Source organism: Ursus maritimus, unplaced genomic scaffold (assembly GCF_017311325.1).
Source record: "Ursus maritimus isolate PB19 unplaced genomic scaffold, ASM1731132v1 scaffold_17, whole genome shotgun sequence".
NCBI lineage: Eukaryota > Metazoa > Chordata > Mammalia > Carnivora > Ursidae > Ursus > Ursus maritimus.
In genome coordinates this window covers 53,293,590-53,319,229 of record NW_024424119.1, presented here as the reverse complement: position 1 = coordinate 53,319,229, position 25,640 = coordinate 53,293,590, and the positions used below count along the sequence as shown (strand labels likewise).

The window sequence follows — 25,640 nt, the reverse complement described above, 5'->3', positions numbered from 1 at the left end:
TGCGGGGCCCACCGCGGGGGAGGGGGCCGGGGAGGGGCGCGAGAGGGTGAGACGCTCGTCGTTTCCACTCACGGGCGCTTCGAACAAGGGACCCCAACAGAGCGGGTCGGGACTGGCGCGGAGCAGACGTCCCGGCGCCCTTTCTTTGCACTTTTAAGACGCGCACGAGGCGCGGGGGGGGGGGGCGGGGGGCACCGGGTCACTCCCTCCTGGTTCGTGACTGGCTGCCACCGCCCGGCTCCGCCCCGCCCCGCCCCCTCAGTGGACTGACGGGGACCTTCCGCGCGGGCTGTAGGAGCTCGACTAATGAGGCGAGGACGTGTCAGGCACTGACCTCAAGCGCTTCCAGTACTACCTGCCTTAACCTTCAAAAGAGCTCCGAGAGGACGTTCCTAGTTGGCAGAACAAGAAAACAAGAACAAGACCCCTGGTCTGCCTGACACCAAAATTTACTCCCCTAACCACTACACCGTAAGTCAAAAGTTCTAGGACATCAGTAAATATTTTAACACCGGACAAGAGGACAGGGATGCAGGCAGCTGATTGGAACAGAAACGGGCACGATTCTAGAAGGCAGTTTGGCAGTATGTGTAACAACCTTAAAAAGTTTCATACCTTTCAACCTAGTTAGAGGACTGAGCTGGGGAAATGAACCGGGAACGCAAGGATTTTAAACAGGAAAGCTTCCCCACAACGGAGGCAGAAATAAGCAAAATATCCCAAGATAGGGGCTGGATTCAGACATTTTCAGCATATGAGAATGCTATGTAGCCCGTAAATATATTTTAACATCATACAGCAACTTGCTTACCACCTAACCTGAGGGGGGAGACAGTATACAAAACTGTATCAAGAAAATGACAACGATGTAGCAAAGACTAACACGTTCTCGGTGATTTTCTCTAGATTGTGGGTAGTACGGATTTTATTTACTTGAATTCTCAAAGCTTTATCAACCTCAAAAATAACTTACTTGTAATCAAGTGTGTAGTGCCTCCTTCCCTAGCCCACTGGCCTTTTGCCTCCAGCTGCAAATCGCAGTGGTCGAATGAGAAGACTTGAATGGGCTCGTCCAACAAGAATTTCCCAGCCTTTTTCTTTGCCCACTTTCACAGTCTCCTGACCACCCCTGCTCAGACTTTTCCTTGTTTCAGGCCATCATAGCACCAATGCCCATTGCAAAGAACACATGATTTATTAAAGACAACTTGTCATCAACAGCATTGATTCAAGGAAATAAAACTGATGAAAAGAACAAAAGCAGACTCACATTCTGACCCCCAAGTGAGACCTGCTGAGTTCATTTTGCCCAATCTATAAGTGTCCAAAGTCCTGGGGGAAACTTCCCAGTGGGGAAGCCTCAGACACTCTGGCTCTCAGGGCACCTCCCCGGAGAGTCTGGGGTGGGGGAATTACCAAGGGCCCTTCCTGTCTCCAGGCAGTATCCCACTGGGGACCACAGCCTCATCTGGACAGGGTCCCTGCTCTTGACCCTCATCCCAAGGTCAAGGAGAGAGCACTGGACCTAAACCTGTCACTGAGGCGAATCAGATGCAGTGATTCAAGTAGTATGGCCCCAGGAGGGAAGGCAGGGGACAGGCAAGAGGGAATGCATCAGGTGTCCTGGGCAGAGTCTACTGGGTCCCAGGCTGGGGCCCAAGCCTCAAGCTGTGAAGGGGTCAAAGTTGGGACTGAACCACCAGCTGACAAGTTCTGGGAAGAGGCTGAGCTAGGCTGGTGGGAAGTGTCTCTGCGCCATCTGGGGTCTAGCAGTCCAGAGACGATACCAGCCCTCTCGACACCAGCCCTCCCGTAGCCCTAACCCTCAGTTCCAGTACAGAGCTCACAGCCCTCCCAGCCAGGACCTGCTGGAAAATCAGGAAGGTCCCAGAGGCAGGGGGAGAGGATGTGGACTCTGACCTTGGAAGGTCAGGAAGACTGTCTCCAACTGCTTTTTACCTTCCTGGCCCCACCCTTCACCTCCAAATCAAGCACTAGCCAGTCTGCAATAAATAACCAGGAGTCTGAATAAATAGTAAAAAATCTCCCAAATACTGTGTGTTGGGAGAGGAAGAGGCAAAAAGGCATGTGCATAACATCCCAGCAGCATCCAAGGTACAACCTGGTACAGGAGCCACTTGGGGACAGCTTCTTCCTGGCCCACAGCCAGGCCTGGGCGGGCAGCACAAAGTCCTGCCTACCAGCTCGGGAAGGCTTTAGGGACAAGAGGGCCACCACTGGCCAGTCTGAGGAGAGGCTGAGGACCCCTGCCACATTGCCCAGCCTTCCAGACCCAAACCACCTGCCTCCTCACTAGAGGAGGAGGGACTTGGTCAAAGTAAGCCCGCTCCTCCCACAGCCCCAAGGCAAGAGAAGAAAGCCGCTCCTGCTTGGGTGCCCCTGCCCCAAATCCCGGGAACAGCCCAAGCAGGTGACCAGGGAAGGGCCAGCAGCTCCTTCACCCTGCTTGCGGGAGACACGCCTTTCCTCGCACCGACAGGATCCAGGGCTGTTAAGCTCAGCTACCCCAGGCCCAGGGAGGCTCCCATTGGTCCCACCTGCCTTTGTATGGGCCTCAGCGCTCTGGGCCAGGATTTGGAGGCCGTGGGAATGACTACTCTTCTGAAGCACTTGGATCCCAACCCCTGGAACAGTACCACTTTCGTGTCCTTTTCCTTCGGAAAACAAAGGCCTTTGGGGGGAATCTCTGGAAGACCCAGCTCTCTCTCTTCTCCTTCCTCCAACCTTGGGCAGAAAGGACGGTAAGGGGCCCAAAGCCTTGTGGGCCATCATTTCTCAGCAGCTTTCGGTTTCCAAGATTTCTGTCGGGAGCAGATTCGGGGCCCTCTAGTGAGGCACTGGGGACTCCCTCCCAGTCTGTGGGACCTGGGGGGCCTAGGGCTGGGGACAGGAACAGGCCAAAGTTGACCCCCAGGGACTTCGCTAAGCCAGACTCCTCATTCTGTCTCTGGGGTTCATGGAATGGGGGGGGGAGAGGCTGGGGATAAGGCACCCCAAGAAAGAAGGGCAGAGGGAGAATGGAGAGAGGGGCAGACAGAGCGAGAGAGTCACACACACTCTGTGAAGGGAGGGAGACAGAGAAGAAAAACCTCAAGGGACCAAAGATACCCCCACCCCCCTCACACACACACTGACAGACACACACACAGGAGCAGCAGACACCTGGGGGAGGAAGGGACACAGACACACCCATCCCTGACTACAGACAGAAACACACGCTCAGTGGGAGAGGGCCAGAGGGTGTGACCTGGGCCTGGCAGCTTCTTAGCTCCTTCACAGTGTCACCTTCCCCATGGAGAAGCCTAAGCACCAAGCCCCAGAAGAAGTGGTTTCTGGCTCATTTGCCAAGCACCTCCTGCAACCAGAGCCCAGGAGAGCCGAGCAGGAGAGGAGGAAGGGAGGAGCAGAGCAGAGGCAGGGACGGACCCTTGCCAGCTCCCAGTGCCCCCAGTGTGCCTCAGCCCCAGGAAACCACCTCATGAGCTCCAGCCTTGCTCAGCAGCCTGGGCAAAAGGTCCCCGGGTCAAAGAGCAGGGAGGGAGCCAGGGCTGGGTGGTTAGAAAGGAGCATGGCACAGTGTGCCCCCAGCGGGGAGCGGCCTAGGGTGAGGGAGCCAGATGAGGAGGCCTGGAGTGGGCCAGTCCTGCAGCTTCCCCTCGGGCTGGCTGGGATCCCAGAGGCTCCTGCGTGTCCCAGAAGCCAGGGCATAGGGGTCGGTGTCTTCTCTCCCAAACCTGGGCCTCTTGCCAGCAGGCTACTTTGAGTCTTGGAGTTCCTTGGCCTTCTGAAGGATCTGGCAGACATCTGTGATGGGGTAATCCTAGCAATGGGAAAGGTCAACGATATGCCTCTGAAGTCAGCTCACCCTTCACCACCTCTGCCACACCCACGCCCTTCCCACGGGGCCCCGTCACCATGCTGGGCCCTGGGCCTCAGGGACAGAGACCACAGGCTACCAGATAACATTGGGCATTCTGCCCAAACCACTGCATGGAGCAAACACTACACCCACTGCAGCCCGAGCTGACCCAACCCAACCAGCACCAACCAGTATCACAGCCCCTTCTCCTCAGGAACCAGGACTCCCCCATCTCTCTCCCGCCCTCAAACCCGAGTGCCGTTCATAACGAGCCTGAGAGTGGGCCAGACGTTGCTCACACACTAGTTCAGTGGGTCGCCTCATCAGTCTGAGGAGAAAGCGACTGTGACTAGGCCTGATCAATCCGATTACTGCAAACCCACCCCAGGCCAGGCGTTGAAGAAAGCGAGGCCTGGAGAGGTTGTCACTTGGCTCAGGTCACGTGACTAGCACAGCGGCACAAAGACGTGGACCCTGAGCTGTCTGCTTCTGCACCCACGTTCTTAACCACGATGGTCCCCTCTCCTCCCCCAGGCCCGAGCACTTGCACCCCCAAGCGCTACGATGGCCCAGGCGCCGCTGTGTCCCAGGTACGATGAACTTCCGTAGAGCGCGTGGTCCAGAGACGTCTAGTCATTCACTCAGGGCCACACCACACGCAAGGGGCAGAAGTGGGATGCAAACCCAGATGCAAACCAGATCCGCCTCCGGAGTCTGGACGCTTCTGCCTTGCTCCTGACCCAGCCTGTCCCAGCAGCCGGCGTGGGTGGCTGCTTGGTAAGTATGTGCCTCCCGGCTGAAGACGGGGCTCGCCGCTCCGAACCCCATACCTGCAGGAGCCGCATGTTCACGGTGAAGTCCCCTTCCAGCAACTGCTCCCGGATCAGTCTGAGGAAAACAAGCAGCGAAGGTGCTGGAACCCTGGGCCGCAGAGGGCAGGCCCAGTGGGCCCCTTCCCGCTCCCTCCTCACTCCCCACGAGGGCAGTCCCTGCACGTGCCCCTCTGCTGGCTGTCACACTCACATGAGCATGGCGCAGCAGACCAGGAGGAGGAAGTCGAAGCGGTTGTCGTCGGCGAAGAGGGAATCCCAGATCCGGATGACGTCGGGCAGCAAGAACTCCTGGGACAGCAGCAGTGTCAGCCAGCGGAAGGCGAAAAACTGGGGCTTGATGTTCTGCTCTTGCTGGGGAGACAGAGGCGTGGGGTGGGGTGCTTGGCTGCCATGCAGTGCCACGCAGCCCATCACACCGGCCACACGTGTCCGTGCCAGGCACACGGAGTGGGCAACGGCACTGGGGCGCCTGGAGAGCCCCGGCCGGCCGAGGGGCAGCCACAGCTTGCTACCGGCCGGTGCTTCCAATATTTCAACAGAAGCCAGAAATCCAACCTTTTATATAAGCTCTCCAGATTTACAAACGATGGCTTTAATTCTTTCAAAATACGGTGTGGATTATAACCTTGGATTTAGGGCCAGACAGACCCATTACCAGTCACTTACTGATAAGCCTGGCCTTGTGCTTAGTATGTGCAATAGACCGTTTCACTTACTGACTCCACACCACAGCCTTACGGGGCCGTCATTCCCCGAGATGAGCCCTCCGGTCAGGCCCAGTGAATAGTAACTGAAAAATTGTTACAAAACAGCAAAAACGTATCTGTATCAGTTTAAAAAGACCTGCTTACATGTTTTTTTTTCAAATGATTTTTGTTTATAGAGTTTCTCTTCACAAAACTGTTTTCTGAAATAAACAGGGAATGCCACTCCCATAACCTTCTAGAGGATTTTTAATTTTTAAAAATGACGTTCGTCCTTTTTTCCCGGAGGACCACCACCGGGCTAAAGTCATTCAGATACGGTAAATGCCCCGCGCCATGGCTGGCACACGACGGGCACCCTACCAACTTCCTCTTCAGGCCTAGCCTGCTAGGCTCCCACGTCAGCTGCTGCCTTGGTCTTCCGGTCGCGCCACAGCGCTTGGGCAGTGCTCCCCAGCGGCAGCAGCCACTGTCCATCCCCAGACTCCAGCCAGACCTTTCCCCAGGCCTGGGTGCTCAGGAGGCCCGCTGTCTGTGCCCCTGCCCGCCTGCCCGCCGTGGCCCAGGCGTCCTGGTGCCCCTCACCAGTTTCAGGTAGAGTTCCACGTCCTTGGCCTTCAAGGTGCAGTACACCTTTTCCATCTTATAGGTGATGCCACATTGTGAGTCGTCCAGACTCTTGATGAAGTTGTCCCGGATCTCAGCCATGAGGTTGGTGAAGCAGAAAAAGGTGTCTGCCTCGGCGTGCTCTGGGCAACAGGGACGGGGGAAGGGCAGCTGCAAGAACACTGATGCTCTCCCAAGTCCCACCCCATCTCTCACGTGTGTGACGGGCCACCCACCCTCCTGGTCAGGCTAGGGCCCTCCTCTATCCTTCACCATGCTCCTCCCCTACGCTAAGGACATCATGTCTTCTCACGTCTTCTGGCAACACTGTACTTTCGCTCAGCAACTATCACATGCTCTTCTGATGACATTCTTCCGATCGTTACTCATTTAATTCCTTGTCAGTCATTCAGCTTCCTGTATATACATCTCATCTCCTCTACCAGAATTTCGGTTATTTTTTTTAAAGATTTTATTTATTTGTCAGAGAGCGAGCGAGCATAAGCCAGGGGAGTGGCAGGCAGAGGGAGAAGTAGGCTCCTTGCTGAGCAAGAAACCCGATGCGGGACTTGATCCCAGGACCCTGGGATCATGACCCGAGCCAAAGGCAGATGCTTAACCGACTGCACCACCCAGGCGCCCCCAGAATTTCAGGTATAAATGCTGAGAGATCAGTAAGCTTCCAACATTCTAGAAAGCCTGAGCTGCAAAGGATCTTAGGAACCATCCAGGTCAACTCCTCACATCTGATGGAAGGGAGATGGAGGCCCAGAGAAGGGGAGTTGCAGAGCCCAATAAGGCCCATCAGCCCAGTTTCCCTTGGTCCATTTTTCTAGGGAGCCACAGGAGGGATGAGGGCAGGCAAGAGCCCTTTTACCTTTCCACTCGCTGTTGGGGTCGGTGGCAAAGGTATAGTAGAGGGGCCCCACGATCTCATTCATGCCCTGCACGTAAGCGATGCCAGGGTTGAGCTTGGCGTAGATGAACAGGATACGCTCCACCACCTCCCAGTGGGCCTCGCAGCCGTTGGGCAGCACCTCATACTCATTCAGGGAGGACGGCGCAGAGTTCTTCTGTGGGGAGCTCATCTGCGGGAGGACAGAGCCGGTAAGGCGGGTGGCATCACAGATAACGTGTTCTCACCAGAAATGCTTACCCTTCCAGCCTAGACTCAACTTCCAGCTTACGGGGAACACACGGCAAAGCAGGACGTGTCCAATACCGTAAGGAGAAATGGGCAGACAAATCCAGAATGTGGGATATTCCACAAGACAGCTGGACTACCGTCTGATTCACGGTGATAAGAGCTACAACAACACTTACCTCTGAGGGGACGGCGTACTGACTGGGAATGGACATTAAGGAACATTCGAGATGATGGAAATGTTTACTGTCCTGACTGACGTGCCAGTTACAAGATATATATGTAAGAAAAAGTTCATCCAGTTGTATACTTAAGATCTCTGCATTTTACTGCATGTAAGTTATACTTCACTTGTTTATTTATTTATTTAATTTATTTTCAGGTTTTATTTACTTATTTGTCAGAGACAGAGAGAGGCAGAGAGAGCGCACAAGCAGGGGGAGCAGCAGGCAGAGGGAGAAGCAGGATCCCCGCTGAGCAAGGAGCCCGATGTGGGACTCGATCCCAAGGACCCTGGGATCACGACCTGAGCCGAAGACAGACATTTAACCGAATGAGTCACCCATTTTAATTTTTTAAAGACTTTATTTATATATTTGAGAGAGAATGAAACCAATCACAGAGGGAAAAGAATCACAGAGGCAGAGGGAGAAGCTGACTCGCAGCTGAGCAGGGAGCCCGGTGTAGGGCTCAATCCCAGGACCCTGAGATCATGGCCTGAGCCGAAGGCAGATGCTCAGCTGACTGACCCACCCAGGCGCCCATACTTTACTTTTTAAAAAAACCTTTAAGTAGGGGAGCCTGGTGGCCCGATTGGTTAAGCATCCAACTGCTGGTTTCAGCTCAGGTCATGATGTCAGGGTTGTGGGATCCAGCCCCGGGTTGTGGGATCCAGCCCCGCATCAGGCTCTGCACTAAGCAGAGAGCCTGCTTGAGATTCTCTTCCTCTGCATCTCCCCTGCGTGCACGTGCACTCTCTCTCTCTCTCTCTCTCTCAAATAAATCTTAAAGAAAAGAAAAAGCTGGGAGATAAATAGAAGAGGATCCCTGCTAGAGGGGGATCTTCTTGCAGCAGAGCAGAGGTCTCCAGCAGGGGTGCCAGCAGAAGCCTCGGGGGGGCTCTGCATTCAGGTGCCTGCCTGGGGTTCCCTGTGTGAGAGAGCTACAGGCCGACGCAGGCAGGGACGGTGTACGGAGCCATCCTGGAAGCACGGGGTCCTGAAGACGAAGTCCCTCTCCCATCATACACACGTGTACATGGGCGCTCACACACACATCACTAACATGTACTGAGAGCTTTCTAAGTGCAAGACAGTGCTCTACAAGCATCCTGCCATTAAATCCTCTGTACAATCTAGAATATCGGCTCAACATCATTTTCAGGATGAGGAAACTGAGGCTCAGAAATGTTAGGTCACTCGGGGTGCCTGGGTGACTCAGTCGGTGAAGTGTCTGACTTCGGCTCTGGTCATGATCTCAGGGTCCTGGGATCGAGCTCTGAGATGGGCTCCCTGCTCAGTGGGGAGTCTGCTTCTCCCTCTGCCCCTCCCCCTGCTCGTGCTCTCTTTCTCTCTCACTCTCTCTCAAATAAATAAAATCTTTAAAAAAAAAAAAAAAAAAAGGAATGTTAGGTCACCCATCAAAGGCTCACATTACATGGTGGCACTAGGACTCGAACCCAGATTGACTGACTCTGGAGCCTGAAGACGAGACCTCAGAGAAGTGCTTTCCAGTCTTCCAAAAATCTGCAGAGCCATGACCTCATTTCATCCTCTTGGCAATTCAAAAGCCAGGAGGATGGAAATGATTAGACCCAGTTTATAGAAGAGGAGACGGAGGCCCAGGAAAGTGAGCCGGTATTATTGACCCAAGGTCAGATGGGTGTTCAACTTGAACTCAACTGTCCAACCACAAGCCTCAAGGTCCAGGGATGAAGCTTCTGGTCAGGTTCTCTGCCACCAAGACCAGATGGGAACCTAAAGTGGGTAAGAGCTTGGCTCTCACACCCCAATTACTATAGTGAAATGAATGAAGTCAGGTCCCCACCTTCCCTGGAGCCAGAACATCAGCAGTGAGTAAGAGGATCGCCCACAAAACCAAACATTCTGCGCCCTCCGACCCACGCAACTCTGTCCTAGTTACAGTGGACGCTGGGATCAGCTGTAACTGCCCTTGTCACCCTGGTAGCAGAAAACGGCTGCTCTCCTAGAGACACAGAGACTTAACCACTCATTCTACTGGGGGGAACAAAAGCTTCTGCAATATCATCTGTCACTAGCTTGTGAGAGCTTACAGAGAAGGGTTGTTCCACTGTTGGAGGACAATGAAACATTCTGAGGAGCACGTTGGGAGTTCCACGTACCAAAGCATAGGTATAAATTAAGGAATAAGGTAATGTGCTTCATCTGGTTACAAGCAGCTTCTCCGAGTTCCAGGAATCTGCTAGAAGAATGGGACTCAAACACTCGGCAGGACTTGGCCAGCACACGTCCTCTCAGTTCTAGCGCCTGGGGCGCCTGGCTAGCTCAGTCAGCAGAGCATGCGATTCTTGAGCTCAGGGGTGTAAATCTGGAACACCCGTGTTGGGTGTAGAGATTACTTAAAAAAATAAAATCTTTAAAAAAAAAAATTCTAGCTCCTAAGTCTCTCAGCTCCACACCCCCATTCTACCCTGGCCCTTACCCACCTTTGCCTGGACGATATAGCCGCCTCCTGACCTCCGCTGTTACCCCCCCCACCGCCGATCAATACCCCCCAGGGCCCACACCAATCCTTTACAAAGGTGGACCCGAATCATGTCACTGGCCTGCCTAAAATGCTGCAAGGCTCCCCAGCCCTCGGGACAAAGGCCGCAGGCAGCCTCACCCCCACTGATCTTGCCAGCAGCCTCCAGCAGCCCTGCCTCTAGCCAGGCTGGACCCCACTATTCCCTGAACGCACCACACTCTCTCCTGCCTGAAGCCTCCAGGTATGCCCTCCTCTCCACCTGGAATGAGCTTTCCTCATAGTTCTTGGATGCTGGGCTTAAATGTCACTTCCTCAGGAAGTCTTCCTGGACGCCCAGGCCCAATCAGCTCCCCACCGCCATCACTGCTCCCACCACACTTTCCCATCAACGTGTAATTACTTTTTCAAGTAATTTACCGCACAGCACGGCCCTCCCCCAGTACCCCTTACACCCAGCTTTTGATACCTGACTTGCAGAAAGAACCCCAGAGGCGGACCTGGCAGGACCACATTACCCAAAGTCCCTCTGGGTAACTGTCAGGGCAGATGGTCATAGGCCCAATGGCCAGTGGCCAGGGCTCCAAGGGAAGCATGGAGGAAAAGGCTGTCCTAGGACATCCCTGGGGCCCCCAGGTTGGCTCTCACATTTGTGACTCCACTCCGGTTCCGGGCCACTGTCTGGGATTTCAGCGTTGTCTGTTCCACCCGCTTTCGAAGGGTCTCGAACTCATTCTGGGGGTCGAGGATAAGGAGGCAGGGGTACTCGGTGGCTCTCTGGAAGAAAGATATGTCTGGGCACAACCTCCTGTCAAGAGGGAACAGGACAGAGTTCTGTTACTCAGGGTGGAAGCCTGGGGCATTCCATCAGCACCCTACTGCAGGGAGCTCCAGTATCCCAAAAGGCATCTTCTGGGTTTTTTAAAAAATAACATTTTATGTTTAAAAGTTTAGTTTTTAAAGAGCAATACACTTATTATACATGCATATATACACACACGTACACACGCAAAAATATACCCATATTCTTATGTGTTATTTGCAAAGAGATACACATACAAATTTTTTAGGTGTCCTTATGGTCTTATAATCCAACTCTTCTCTTAAACCACAAACATCTCTCCACGTCAAAAACATTTATCTAGGGACGCCTGGACGATATAGTCGTCAAGTGTCTGCCTTCAGCTCAGGTCGTGATTCCAGGATTCTGGGATCGAGTCCCACATCGGGTTCCTTGCTAATCGGGGAGCCGGCATCTTACTCGGCCTGCTGCTCCCCCTGCTTGTGCACGCGTGCGTGCACCTGTGACAAATAAGTAAAATCTTTAAAAGATTATCTAATGTGCACAGGGTATTAAGTGTAGCGTGGCTCGAAATGGCCACATTGCACATTGTATAACAGGACAGCATATACAGCTGACATAGGAAGATGTCCAAGACAGGGGGAGAGGAAAAATCAAGGTGGGAGACAGTTTCTAGAATGTGATCGAGCTGGTATTGTTGTTTCCGGGCTGACTAAGGTATAACAGACACACAGCGCCGTGTGAGTTTAAGGCAGCAAGTTTTTCTCGTGAACGTACAGCAGCAGAGGCACATTTTCCAGACGTCTTACACAAAGCACATTGCAAACGCGCCCTCCAGAAACGCTAGGGACGTGCTACACTCGCTACCAGTGTGAGACGCGAAACCGTTTCTCTAGAACGGGTTTAAGACGTGGTTCTTGACTCCCAGCTGTTAATGCACCTTGTGGACAGAGGCTGGCCCAACACCAGCTTGAGAACACAGGAGACGAGCCCCCTTTTGCACCCTGGCTGAGCCGCGCTGGGCTGGGCGTCCACCTGGGGCCTTCTGAAGATGGGCCTGGGCAACATGAGCACAGACAGAGGAGTGGCCCCCAGGGTGGTGAGGGCCTGGAGACACAGCTCACACCCGCTGCAGGAGGAACTGAAACCAGGCGAACAGATTCCAGAACTCCAGCTCTAACCACTCAGCCCCGCTGCAGACAACCTCCGTTCCGGCTCCTCACGCAGCCCTGCGGGAAATCCCGCCCGCTGCCAGACCTGCCAACCCCACGGGACCGCCCAGGAGTGTTTCCACATTTCTCTGCCAAGTGGAAAAGCACACCCACGTACGCACTATAGCTCACAATTTTTCAAAAAACACACATTTGACCCTGTCCCTCCTATGCTCAAAACCTTTGCACGAATGCCCCATGTCCTCGGGATCAAGTCCAAGGTCCGACCCCTGCCTCCCTCTGGCGTGGCTTTGAGCACGCTGGCGCTCACGCAGCTCCTCGAACGTGCTTCCGCGGGCTTTCCAGGGCCTTCCCACAGGCAGCTCCCCCCAGCCACGACCCTTCCCTCCGTCTTCCCGCAAGGCCTCCCACTCCCGAGACCTCAGCCAAGGCTTCCCCCAAACTCTTTAAGCACCCTGAACTCTCCCCTCAGAGCATTTACCACAGACGCTAATTACTCAGAAGATCTGTCTTGCTGAATGACTGTCTTCCCGTCCTCCCCACCAGGTTCTAGGCTCCTAAGAGGGACCATGTCTGTCGACGCCATGCTCAACCCGGAGCCTGGCACAGAGCCTGCTGTGCAGTAGGGCCGCAATGCCTGCCGCCGGAGCGGTCAGATCAACCCATACCCGCCTGGGGCACCAACGCCACCGGGGCAGGGAGAAAGGAGCGTCAGGCACTCGCCCCGCTTGCAGCCCCATTCACAGGCCCATACTGCTGGCCTGTGGGCCTGGACCCACCTGCTGGATGACCCACCAGTTCCTCAAACACCTGTGGGCGCGGGCTGGAAAGTACGGGACTGGAAACTCCCCAACAGTCCTACGGGCCAGCTCCTGAGCCCCAGGGCCCCACTTACCGGACGTCTTTGTCGATCTGCAGCAGCACCTCATTGTCCTTGAAGTAAGTGTTCCACCGGCTGTCGGGGTTGGGGTTCAGCGGCTGTGGGGAGAGGATCAGCTGCTCTGTGCTACGTCAGACTAGGACGTCAGCGGGCAGACTCCAGCCTGGGGGCCTGAGCAGAGGCCCCAAACCAACAATCCCACCAGAGGCCCCGCCGAGGCTCTGAGACCGCCTGTGAGCTACGCGGGGAGCCTCCCACATCACGTTCAAACTGCAAGTGCGGTCCTGCAGTGTGCTCCGAGGGCGTCCCTGCTGGCCAGGGAGCGCCCTGTCTGCGGCTGCCGCTCTCGAATGCTGCCTATACCAGGCGCTCGCTGAATGCTTGCTGGATGAATGAATCGCCCATCCTAATCCTCGGAGCGTGGGCCTCCGTCCATCCATCCCCACTTCCTGCACGAGGGGAGGGGCTTGGTATTTGAGGAGAGAACGAGGCTTCCTCTAGGCCACAGGAAGATAGTCTATTCTCACTCCTGCCCTGCTCTGACTTTCTTCAACTATAAAATTAAAACCTTTCCCAGGACAAAGAGGTGAAGAGGAAAGGAGACAGAGCCCACACGGAGGACCGGGCTCAGTGCTATGCACACACTCGGGAGCCCAAGCTATGACTTACATTTCTGACTGGGGCCAGGGCCTGGGAAGCAGAAGGGAGAGACAACAGCCTTCACAGGCCAAGCGGCCCGACACAGAAAGGAGGTACTGGACGGGCCCAGGGGACCCAGATTGGCTACACCTGTCCTCTGGGGTGGGGGGAACCTGCCAGCTCCAAAGCCTGTACCCCTCCCTATTCTGTAGCCTCACTCCCTCCTGCCACCCGTACTTACATGGTCCTCAAAGGTCACATCCTCCCTGGACACACCCATGTTGGCCTTGGCAATGCCAGGCTGGATGATCATTTCCCTCAGGAACTGGGAATATAGCTCCCTGGGGAGAGAAGAGGACAGACACAAGACCCCAAAGGTCCCGTCCAGGGAGCCCAGACCAGAGAAGCAGCAACAGGAGGCAAGGCCTGTTGTCTGATACAAAGGCCCTCCCGTCATCCCTTCCTCATGGTCTCACCTCTGCTTGGCCAGGATGGAGGTCCATGAGGCTCTTTCCAAGGGGAGGTAGTTCAAGAGAATCTGCACAGAGGGAGGGGACAAAGCTCTGGCGACTCTCCAGCTCAACCCCAGACAGTAGATGGAGGCTGACCGGCCTCCAGGAAAACGTCTAATAAAGCCCAGAGAAAACCAGATGGGCTGAAACCCACGAGTGGAGGTGTGGGCTGGGGATAGCCTCCCCTTTGCTCTCCACTGCCTCCCTCCTCCTTTACCCCAAACACCAGCCCTTTCTGCTGCTTTCTTCACACAGACTCTTCCAAATAATAATAAAACCTGGTGCTCCAAGCGGCTGGAAACCCAGACACTGGGCTTTGGCCCCCACCTCAGCTAAGAGCCGTGGGCAGAGCATGGCCTTTTTCTGGTCCCATGAAGCATCACTTCCGCTACACTGTATGGGCCAGGAAGGAGAGGGCTTCACTGGCACTACAAAGCGTTCCATCCCCAAGGGGATCCTGGAGGGACACCAAGAAGAACAGAAAACCCACAACTTCCCAGAAGAGTTTCCTCGAACAAGCAAGGAAAGGCGTAGAACAAGAAGGGGCCGGGGTGGCGGCAGCCCATGCAGGAACCCAGGGACTCTCGGCAGAGCAGACGCCCCAGGCCAGGCACACCCACCTTCCAGCAGAGGCACCGCAGTCCGCCCTCACAGGGGATGCCTGTGGACACAGCAGGCAAGAGTCACGCCCCAAGCCAGAGCCCCCGGACCCCCCAGCCCTCCACCTCAGAGCCAGTTGGCAGGGAATGGAGTGGGCAAGAAGTACTTCTTCAAGGATCATCTTCTGTCAGAAAGATGACTGGACTGGATCCTAATCCTGTGTATTTCTCCCCATGATCCTTGCCCCCAGCCCAGAGCTCCCTCTGTGTGGAATGTTCTTTTGAGGATAACACCTTCTTATTCTTGGTCATTCTTCCTCAGAGCAGCGTTTACCCACCATCATCTCTTCCCAATGAAAGTCAGATCTCTTGTTACAAACGATGACGGATCCGTGGCTTCTCCTTCATAGCGTCCATCACAGTCGGGATTGTATAACATAGTTGGTGTATTTATTTAACATCTGTAACCCCGACCACCGGGTAAGCCCCAGAAAGAGAAGAACCAAATGCGTCTTACAGTCCCCGTCTCTACCATGGGGCCCAGCACACAGAAGGCATACCACAAATATTTGTGGAACATAAATTAAGCTATCAGTGGTAAGTGCTTTGTGCCTGATGGACACTATTTCACTTAATCCTCATTAAAACCCTAGTAAATAGGGAAGATTAACATAGTTGTCTGTAAAGACAGAGCAATCAAGGACTCAAACACAGGTCTGTCTTAACTCTACAGCCCAAACTCAACCACTCCTGCAGAATGGCTCCCGCGAGGCCTGGTAGATTCTTGAGCTCAGTACACATCCCGTGACCCCTCAAGGCCTTCAGGGTCTGAATATCACTCCTGAACAAAACAAACCCCTCCTGCAATACAGTCAGGAAGCTTGCTACAGCAGCCGTTGCTCCAGGACCCCTAATACCATGAACAGGAGCTAATGCCCCCACCTCAGAATCTGCCCGGGCAGGAGAAGAGCAACTCAAGAATTCCTTGCTGACAAAGTCACAAGGGCCGAGCAGTAACAAGAACCACACAGAACACCCAGGATATTTTAAAAGATAAGCAAAAATCTCCATGCTGGAAGGTTCACCATGCTGGGGAGGGCAAAGTCAAACATTGCTGAAGTCCAGCTCCTAGAGTCAGGGTCTCAAGGCCTTAACCAAAGTTCACTATTGTCGGAGTCAGCTTTGATCCCCAAGCCTAGGGCAGAACCAGGAACAGGAAGTGGGCTGAGGAGTGAGGAAGACACTGCGCGGCTCCAGGCTCATGTCTCCTCCCGCTCCAGCCTCCCAGCCTGCCGCGTTCAGCCTTCTCCAGTTACTCTCTGCCAGCAGCAAGCACCACTTAAACGCCAGGAAACATCCTAAGGCCCACAGGCCTGCCCTTGGTGGTCAGGGCCGTCAGGGTTGTTCAGAGTCACAAGATCTGGAGAAGTCCCCAGGGGGCGGCCTGACCCCAGGACTGACCAGATGTTGGGGCCTTGGGTACCTTTCCCTCCATTCTAAACACAATGCTGCTCTAGGGAGACCCTGAACCCAGAGAGCTGCCGCTTACCACTAAAACTGAGTTCCCGAAGCTTTTCCAAGGCGATGGTGGGCTCCTTCAGGACATCATGGAAATCTGCAATCCTAGAAGGCGGGATGGGGAGGCAAGTGAGGCACACCCAAACCCCACGGTGACAGACTTAGCGATCACTCCTGAAGCCCAAAGCTCTCCTATCACCAGTCTTCACCCTGCTCCTCCCGTCCCTTCAGGACAGAAAGGCAGCAAAGCTGTCAAGGTCCTGGCCAAAGGCATCCTTGGGGAATGACAGAACTACAGATCACTTCTTCCTCCAAACCCAGAAACAGAGAGATTCTTGTCTAGAGGTTCTCAAATGAACATCATGAAATTAGACACATTTCTAATATTTAGTGAGCAAGCATTTATTGGGCACTTCCTGCTGGCCAGGCCCAGCCCACAGGGCCACTATCTGAACTCAAGGAACCCTAGGAACCAGGAGTAACATGATCCCTAGACAAGGGGCCTGTGTCATCTGCACGCAGCTCTCCAGGCTCAAAAATATAACCATTAGAAGACCTCTGGGCTAGCCTGCAGGCAAAGACCAAAGGGTTAAAGAACAAGTCCTGGACGAAAATTGAAGAGTGAGCAAAATTTGCTGCGGGATTTGGCCTGGGGGAGGGAAGACTGGAGAATCCAGGTTCTCCAGCATGCCTTGTAAAAAACGTGCCAGGGGGACAGGGAGCATTTGGAGGGGAGGGTACTGGGGCAGAGAATTAACAGGGGAGACAAAAACGGGGGGGGGGGAGCTGGAGAACGGGGGGCATCCAGGCCTTGGATGAGGAAGACACGAGGGGAAGAGGGAAACCCGGGGTCCAGGATGAGGGAGAGAGATGGGGTGACACCAGGGAGCAAAAGAGGTGCGTCCGCTCCGTGCCCTCTTAGCCCCAGAGGCAATGAGGTGTGAAAGTGGGCGCCCGAGACCCTCTACCGGGAGGGGGTCCCCGACTCCTGGCCGCACCTGCGCCCCCCTCTGCAAGGAGGCAGCTTGGCCGAGAGTGGTGTGGCTGGGTCGGCCCCATGGCCCTTACCTGCTCTTGTGCAGACTCGACATGGTGTTGACTTCCGGATCCCCCCGCTGCCTCCGCCGCCTCCACCGCCGCCGCCGCCCCCTAGGGACGCGGGGCGCTCTGCAAAGGCCTCCGACCGGAAACGCAGCCCCCGGCGCGCGCGTTCCGTCTCGCCCCGCCCCTCTGCCCGACTCCGCCCCGCTCACGTGCCGCCCATCCCCCCACTGCCGCGGTCGGCCCCGAGATTGCCGGGAGCGGGGTCCCGCCGCCCAAGTTAGGGACGCGCCGGTGAGCGCGCAGGCTGTGTGCCCGAGGCCTGTTCTTTGCGCTTCCCTGGGCCTCAGTTTCCATCTATGCAGTATACTTGTCACCCTGCCCTCTTCCTTACCCGGTCCTCGCCGGCGGTACACTGTGGCGTCATTGTTTCGGGAATGTGGACCTTCCCTGCTAAACTACACAGGCCTCCAGGCTGCTCTTTTTACTGCTGAGTCCTCGACGCCTGTGACAGCAGCGCCCGCACCGAGCAGACGGTTCAGTAACTGTCGGATGGAAGAGCAGGACTACAGTTCAGTGGCTTGGCTTTTGGAGTTGATGAACGTGAAATGTACCGTATCAGCACAATAGAAAAAGAAAGCCAAGATTTCAGGATCCTTCCCGAGAAAAGACCCAACTGGCAGCCTCACAATGATTTTTCTCTACACAGAGGTGCGCATATATGTATAATTGTCCTTATTCTTTTAATTTGTCCACTGATGGGCGAAAACGTTGTCACTGGACCGGGAAACCTCAAACCCACCCTCAAGCTCTCAGGACTTCTCCGCTCCATGAAGCCCGCACACAGATACCTATCTGTTCCTTTATTCGCCAGTCCCACGATTGCTGCTCCCACTTGTGTGCTAGGTACCGAGCTAAATGTTTCTGTAGGCTGCAAAGATTACGTTCTTGTATGAAATACAAGACCTAAATGAATACTGTCATAATTGCACAACAGGAAAGGACTATTTTTCCGGATTAAAAGAATAGCAGTTGGTTAGGAAGACAAGGAAAAACACAATGGTATGTTAAGAAAATGGCAGACTGTGGGCTATCATTTAGAAAAAAATAAAGTCCTATTTCTACCTCACATCTGACAGAAAAATAAATTCCAGATGAATTAGAGCTTTTCAAGGGGAAAATCTATGGGATTAGAAGAAATACACAGAAAAATGTTTATAATTTTAGGGAAGGGAGACACAAGACCCAGAAGCCATGAAAGATAAGACAAATAACTACCAGAAATTTAAAACCTCTATGTGGCAAAGTAAAAAACAAACATCAATAGGGGGAAACGTATGCGCCCTTTGTGATAAAATGTGAATCTTCCTAACATATACGGAGTTCGTTTTTTAAAGATTTTATTTATTTATTTGATAGATCGAGAGAGCACAAGCAGGGGGAGCGGCAGGCAGAGGAGAAGCAGGCTCCTGACTGAGCAAGGAGCCGGATGTGGGACTGGATCCCAGGACCTTGGGATCATGGCCTGAGCCCAAGGCAGACACTCAATGGACTGAGCCACCCAGGAATCCCAGAGTATTGGAATTTTAAATAGTGGGGTCTGGCAAGCTGCTCTGAGGTGACATGTAAAGAAACATCTGAAGGAGGTAAGAGAGCCAAGCTTATAAGTAGGCACTTCAAAGAAGAAATAACAATGTTTCACCAAAGCCTGAAATGACATTAAATTGGGCTTACGCTGAGATGAGTATGAATTGAATAACCGTCTTCTGCCTCTTGGATGGGTAAAAGGAATTAGCATTTACTGGGGCGCCTGGGTGGCACAGAGGTTAAGCATCTGCCTTTGGCTCAGGGCGTGATCCCAGCGTTCTGGGTTCGAGCCCCACATCAGGCTCCTCCGCTGGGAGCCTGCTTCTTCCTCTCCCACTCCCCCTGCTTGTGTTCCCTCTCTCGCTGGCTGTCTCTCTCTGTCAAATAAATAAAATCTTAAAAAAAATAAATAAACTCGTTGGAGAGAGGCCTGTTCTTCCATAGCCCAGTGATGGTATGTGCAGTAAATGCTGATTCCTTTTTTTTTTTTTAAAGATTTTATTTATTTATTTGACAGAGAGAGACAGCCAGCGAGAGAGGGAACACAAGCAGGGGGAGTGGGAGAGGAAGAAGCAGGCTCATAGCGGAGGAGCCTGATGTGGGGCTCGATCCCGTAACGCTGGGATCACGCCCTGAGCCGAAGGCAGACGCTTAACCGCTGTGCCACCCAGGCGCCCCTCAAACGAGTTTAAAGTGAATTAAACCAATACAGCTTTTTCCCAGAGCAATTTAACAAGTACTAATACGATTTTTTAAATTTGTATTTAACTTTCTATATTGAAATACTATAGGTTCGCAGGAAGCTCCAAAGATAGTACAGAAAGATCCTTTGTACTCCTCACCCAGTTTCCCCACTGGTTTCATTTTTATACAATTTTACCAGCTTCGAGATATATTTGATGTGCCCTAAGCTGCCCATATTTAAAGTGTACACTTATATAAGTTTAGAGATATATATAGGTATATATATATATACACACACAACTGTGAAACCGGCACCACTATTAAAATAATAAGCATATCCTTCGCCCTCAAAAGATTCCTCCTGCCCTTCCCATCTTCTGCCTTCTTCCTCTTTTTGTACGCTCTCACCTCCCCCTCCCCCCCTCCAGGCAACCGCTCATCTGCTTTCTGTCACTATAGATTAGTTTGCATTTTCTAGAATTGTATATAAAAGGGAACATATGCTGTGTGCTCCTTTTTATCTGGCTTCTGTCACTCAGCATAATTATTTTGAGATTTTGCATGCTGTGGCATGTATCAGCACTTCACTACTTTTAATTTTGTTTATTTTCAAAAGACTTTATTTTTAAATAATCTCTACACCCAACGTGGGGCTTGAACTCACAACCCCGAGATCAAGAGCCTCATATTCTACCAACTGAGCCAGCCTGGCGCCCCCACTTCATTTCTTTTTATTGCTGTGTAGATTCCATTATATGAATACACCATTGTTTATCCATTCACCTGTTGGTGAGCATTTGGGTCGTTTCCATTTGTTGCTATTAATCTAAAGCTGCTATGAACATCCATGCACAGGTCTTTATATGGACATATGCTTTCTTTTTTTCTTGGACTGGAAAGGCTGGATGAATTTTAAATTTTTAAGAAACTGCCAAACAGGGGCGCCTGGGTGGCTCAGCTAGTTGAACGGCTTCCTTCGCTCAGGTCAGGATCCCAGGGTCCTGGAATCGAGCCCCACATCAGGCTCCCTGCTCAGCGGGGAGCCTGCTTCTCCTTCTCCCTCTGCTGCTCCCCCTGCTTGTGCTCGCTCTCTCTCTCTCTCTCTCTTTCTCTCTGTCAAATAAATAAATAAAAATCTTAAAAAAAAAAAAAGGACGTGCCAAACCATTTTCCAATATGGCTGTATCGTTTTTCACCCACACCAGCAGCGTGTGAGAGCCCCATTGTACCACATCCTCACCAACACTTAACATGGTTGGTCTTTTTATTTTATTTATTTTTATTTATTTTTTAAAGATTTTCTTTATTTGACAGAGAGCAAGAGAGTACAAGCAGGGGGAGCAGCAGAGGGAGAGGGAGAAACAGGCTCTCCTCTGAGATCATGACCTGAGCGGAAGGCAGACGCTTAACTGACTGAGCCACCCAGGCGTCCCTGGTTGGTCTTTTTAATTTTGACGTTCTAGTAGGTGAGTATTGGTATCTTATTATAGCTCTAATGTGCATTTCCTTAAGACTAATGATGTTGAGTATCCTGTCATGTGTTTGCCATTCATGTATGTTCTTCGGAAAAATTATCTGTTCAAATCTATTGCCCATTTTTTGTTGAATTGCCTGCTTTCTTACTGAAATTGAGGGTTGTTTTTTTTTTTAATGATTTTTTATTATATTATGTTAGTCACCATACAGTACATCCCCGGTTTCCGATGTAAGGCTCGATGATTCATTAGTTGTGTATAACACCCAGTGCACCATGCAATACGTGCCCTCCTTATAACCCATCACCGGTCTATCCCATTCCCCCACCCCCCTCCCCTCTGAAGTCCTCAGTTTGTTTCTCATAGTCCATAGTCTCTGAAATTGAGGGTTTTTTTTAAAAGAGTTTTGTTTGTGTGTGAGAGAGAGAGCACAAGCAAGGGGGAGAGGGAGAGGGAGATGGAGAAGCAGGCTCCCCTCAGAGCAGGGAGCCTGATGCAGGGCTCGACCCCAGGACCCTGGGATCCTGACCTGAGCCGAAGGCAGAAGCTTCAGCCACTGAGCCACCCAGGCGCCCCCTGAAATTGAGTTTTGAGAATTCTTTAGATTTCCTAGATACAAGTCTATTTGATTTTGATTTTTAATTGTGATAACATAAACAAAGTATAGAATTGACATCTTAACCATTTTTAAGTGTACAGTCAGTAGTGTTAAGTGTATTCACAAGGTTGTGCCAATAAGCTCAGAAACTCTTCATCTTGTAAAACTGAAACTGTGCTCACTAAACAACTCATTCTCTCCTTCTTCCCCGCCCCCCTGCCCTTGGTGATCCCCATTCAACTCTCTGTCTCTATGAATTTGACCACTCTAGGTACACGTAAGTGGAATCATGTAGTATTCTTTTAGTGACTGCCTTATTTCACTTAGCATGATGTCTTCAAGGTTCGTCCACACTACAGCATGAGTTAGAATTTCCTTCCTTTCTAAGGCTGAATAATACTCCCCATGTGTATGTATACGTTGTAGATATTATATACTACAATTGTTTATCCATCCCTCTGTCCCAACATGGGTTGCTTCCACTTTTGGGCTGCTGTGAATAATGCTACTATGAACGCGGGTATACAAATATCTCTTCAAGACTCAGTTTTCTGGGGCACCTGGGTGGTTCAGCCAGTTGAGCGTCTGACTCTTGATCTCAGCTCAGGTCTTGATCTCAGGATCATGAGGGCAAGCCCCACGCTGGGCTCCATGCTGGGCATGAAGCCTACTTAAAAAAAAAGAGAGAGAGAGAGAGAGACTATTTTCAATGCTTTGGAGTATATACCTAGAGGTTGAGTTGCTGGGCCATATATAGAATTAACATTCTATTTTTATTAATTAATTAATTATTATTAAAGATTTTGGGATTTTTTATTTATTTTTTAAAATATTTTATTTATTCATTTGACAGAGATAGAGACAGCCAGCAAGAGCGGGAATACAAGCAGGGGGAGTGGGAGAGGAAGAAGCAGGCTTCCAGCGGAGGAGCCCGACGTGGGGCTCGATCCCAGAACGCCGGGATCATGCCCTGAGCCTAAGGCAGATGCTTAACGACTGAGCCACCCAGGTGCCCCGATTTGGGGATTTTTTAAAGTAATCTCTGCGCTTAACATGGGGCTCAAACTTACAACCCAAAGATCAAGGGTCACATGCCCTCTGGCCTGATCAGCCAGGTACCCCCATTGTATTTTTAATTTTTTGAGGAACAACCATACTTTTTTCCGTAATGGCTAAACCCATTCACATTCCCACCCACAGTACACAAGGATTCCAATTTCTCTGCATGCTCACCAGCACTTTCCTTTTTTTTGATCATGGCCATCTTAATGGGTACAAGTCTTTTAAAAGTATGTGATTTGCAGATATTTTCTCCCAGCCTGGGCTTGCCCTTATATTCTCTTAAGCAGTGTTTTCAAAGAGCAGAAGTTCTTAATTTTGATAAAGTCTGCCATTCCTTTGACGTCATAGCTAAGAAACCTTTGCCTAATTCAATATCACAAAGATTTTCTCCTTCATGTTCTATAATTTTAGGTCCTACATTTAGGTCTATGATCCATTTAAAAATGTTACAATCCATCTTGAGTTAATTTTTTTAGAAGTTTTTTTTTTTTTTTTAAGATTTTATTCATTTATTTGACAGAGACAGCCAGCGAGAGAGGGAACACAGCAGGGGGAGTGGGAGAGGAAGAAGCAGGCTCCCAGCGGAGGAGCCCGATGTGGGACTCGATCCCGGAACACCAGGATCACGCCCTGAGCCGAAGGCAGACGCTTTAACGACTGCGCTACCCAGGCACCCCAGAAGTTTTTTTAATTTATTTGTCAGAGAGAGCACAAACGGGGAGCAGCAGACAGAGGGAGAGGCAGGCTCCCCGCTGAGCAAGAAGGCTGATATAGGACTCAGTCCCAGGACCCCGAGATCATGACCTGAGCCAAAGGCAGATGCTTAACCGACTGAGCCACCCAGGCATCCCTTGAGTTAATTTTTGTAAATGACGTGAGGTAGGGATCAAAGTTTATATACATGCATATCCAACTGTGCCAGCATCATTTGTTGAAAAGATTACCCTTTCTCCAACTAAATTGCTTCTGCACCTTGGTGAAAATCAATTAATCTTATGTGTGGGATCTATTTATGGACTCTATGTTTTGTTGATGTCTTTGTCTACCATTTTGGCCTCACAACACTATGTAAGTAACTTTGTAATAAGTCTTGAAGCTCCTTTATACTATAATTCTGTAGCAATATGATAAGTCTTGAACTTGTTAGGTGGGGGTATAACTCCATCAACTCAGTTCCTCCTTTTCAAAGTTGTTCTGGCCTTTGCATTTGGTCCTTTGCATTCCATATGAACTTTAGAATCAGCTTGTGAATTTCTAGGTAAAAGTTGCTGGAATTTTTATTGGGACTGCATTGAATCTATGGATCAATTTGCAAATAATTGATACCTTAACACTACTGAATCACCTGCTCCATGAACATAAAATCTCTCTCCATTTATTTAGGTCTTTAATTTCTCTCAGCAGTGCTTTGTAGTTTTCAGTGTAGAGGTCTCGTACATAATCAGTCATATTTATCCCCAAATATCTCATATTTTTTTATGCTATCATAAATGGTATTTTTAAAATTTCCATTTCCAACTGTTTTTTTTTAAAGATTTTATTTATTTATTTGACAGAGAGAGAGCCAGCGAGAGAGGGAACACAAGCAGGGGGAGTGGGAGAGGAAGAAGCAGGCTCATAGCGGAGGAGCCCGACGCGGGGCTGGATCCCAAAGCGCCGGGATCACACGCCCTGAGCCAGAGGCAGACGCCCAATGACTGCGCCACCCAGGCGCCCCCCCATTTCCAACTGTTTAATACTAGAGTACAGAGATACCATTGTTCTAAATTTTCTTTTATTATTATTTATAATAACAAAATGAATTAATTTTTAAAAGGTTTTATTTAAGTAATTTCTTTTTTTTTTTTTTAAAGATTTTTATTTATTTATGCGACAGAGAGACAGCCAGCGAGAGAGGGAACACAGCAGGGGAGTGAGAGAGGAAGAAGCAGGCTCCCAGCGGAGGAGCCCGATGTGGGACTCGATTCCGGAACGCCAGGATCACGCCCTGAGCCGAAGGCAGACGCCTAACGACTGCGCTACCCAGGTGCCCCTATTTAAGTAATTTCTATACCCAACATGGGACTTGACCTCACAAACCCAAGATCAAGAGTCACATGCTCTATGTACTGAGCCAACCAGGGATCCCTAATAAAGTTAATTTATAATAAATTATTATTTCTTACTTTTAACTGCTTTTGTTGATCTTGTATCCTGAAAACTTGCTAAACTCACTCATTAGCTTGAGAAGCTTTTTTGTGGATTCCCTAGAATTTTCTATGCAGACTATTGTTTTCGTTTCCTCGGACTTGTGTAAAAAATTACTACAGACTGTGTGGCAGTCTATTTTATTGAGAATTCAATTTATTTTGTTAAGTTTTATTTTATTTTATCCTAACAAAATGCTTGTATCTATATTCACAAGGGATAGAGGCACCTGGGTGGCTCAATCGGCTAAGCGTCTGCCTCTTCGCTTTGGCTTAGGTCATGATCTCAGGATCATGAGATCAAGCCCCAGAAGAGCCCCGTGTTGGGCTCTGCAGTGGTCGTGAAACCTGCTTGAGATTCTCTCTCTCTCCCTCTGCCTCCCCCCTCCCCTCACCGCTTATGCTCGTGAACTCTCTCTCTAAAACAAATAAATAGGGGCGCCTGGGTGGCACAGCGGTTGGGCGTCTGCCTTCGGCTCAGGGCGTGATCCCGGCGTTATGGGATCGAGCCCCACATCAGGCTCTTCCGCTATGAGCCTGCTTCTTCCTCTCCCACTCCCCCTGCTTGTGTTCCCTCTCTTGCTGGCTGTCTCTCTCTCTGTCGGATGAATAAATAAAAATAAAATCTTTAAAAAAAAAAACAAAACAAAAAACCAAACAAACAAATAAATAAATAAAATAAAACATAAGTGCATTTTAACAACTTTATTGGGATATAATTCATAGACTACACATTTAGAGTATATATTTAAAGTGAACAATTCAGGGGCACCTGACTGGCTCAGCTGGTAGAGCATGGGACTCTTGACGTCAGTGTTGTGAGTTTGAGCCCCATGTTGGGCGTAGAGTTAACTTAAAAAAAAAGAAAGAATAGAATAAAGTGAACAATTCAGTGTGACCATCAAGGTCTTTCTAGCTGGACTAAGAATCAAATTGACCTAAAACAAATGAACAGGAGAAAATTAGACTTAATTTCGTACATACAGTGAATCCA

General features: G+C 51.0%; 1 protein-coding gene across 1 annotated transcript; it reads right to left on the bottom strand.

The window, feature by feature from the left end:
- Positions 1–1,176: 1,176 nt before the first annotated feature.
- On the bottom strand, positions 1,177–17,229 carry TBC1D13 (TBC1 domain family member 13). The gene is made up of 12 exons (XM_008698704.2): positions 17,082–17,229; positions 16,045–16,118; positions 14,517–14,557; positions 13,861–13,922; positions 13,626–13,725; positions 12,761–12,843; positions 10,540–10,699; positions 6,901–7,111; positions 6,003–6,166; positions 4,904–5,064; positions 4,711–4,768; positions 1,177–3,841 (listed from the first exon to the last, which is right to left on the bottom strand). Exons 1-12 carry the CDS (start codon positions 17,102–17,104, stop codon positions 3,776–3,778), a joined length of 1,203 nt encoding a protein of 400 aa, XP_008696926.1. The 5' UTR covers positions 17,105–17,229; the 3' UTR covers positions 1,177–3,775.
- Positions 17,230–25,640: the final 8,411 nt, after the last annotated feature.

Coding starts and splice junctions, on each gene's coding strand:
- TBC1D13 (XM_008698704.2), bottom strand. CDS start 17,104: ATGTCGAGTCTGCACAAGAGCAG. Junction 7,112..10,539: donor ACCGGAGTGGAGTCACAAAT/GTGAGAGCCAAC, acceptor GTCCTCCCGCAG/ATGAGCTCCCCACAGAAGAA. Junction 3,842..4,710: donor TGAACATGCGGCTCCTGCAG/GTATGGGGTTCG, acceptor TCCCATTGCTAG/GATTACCCCATCACAGATGT.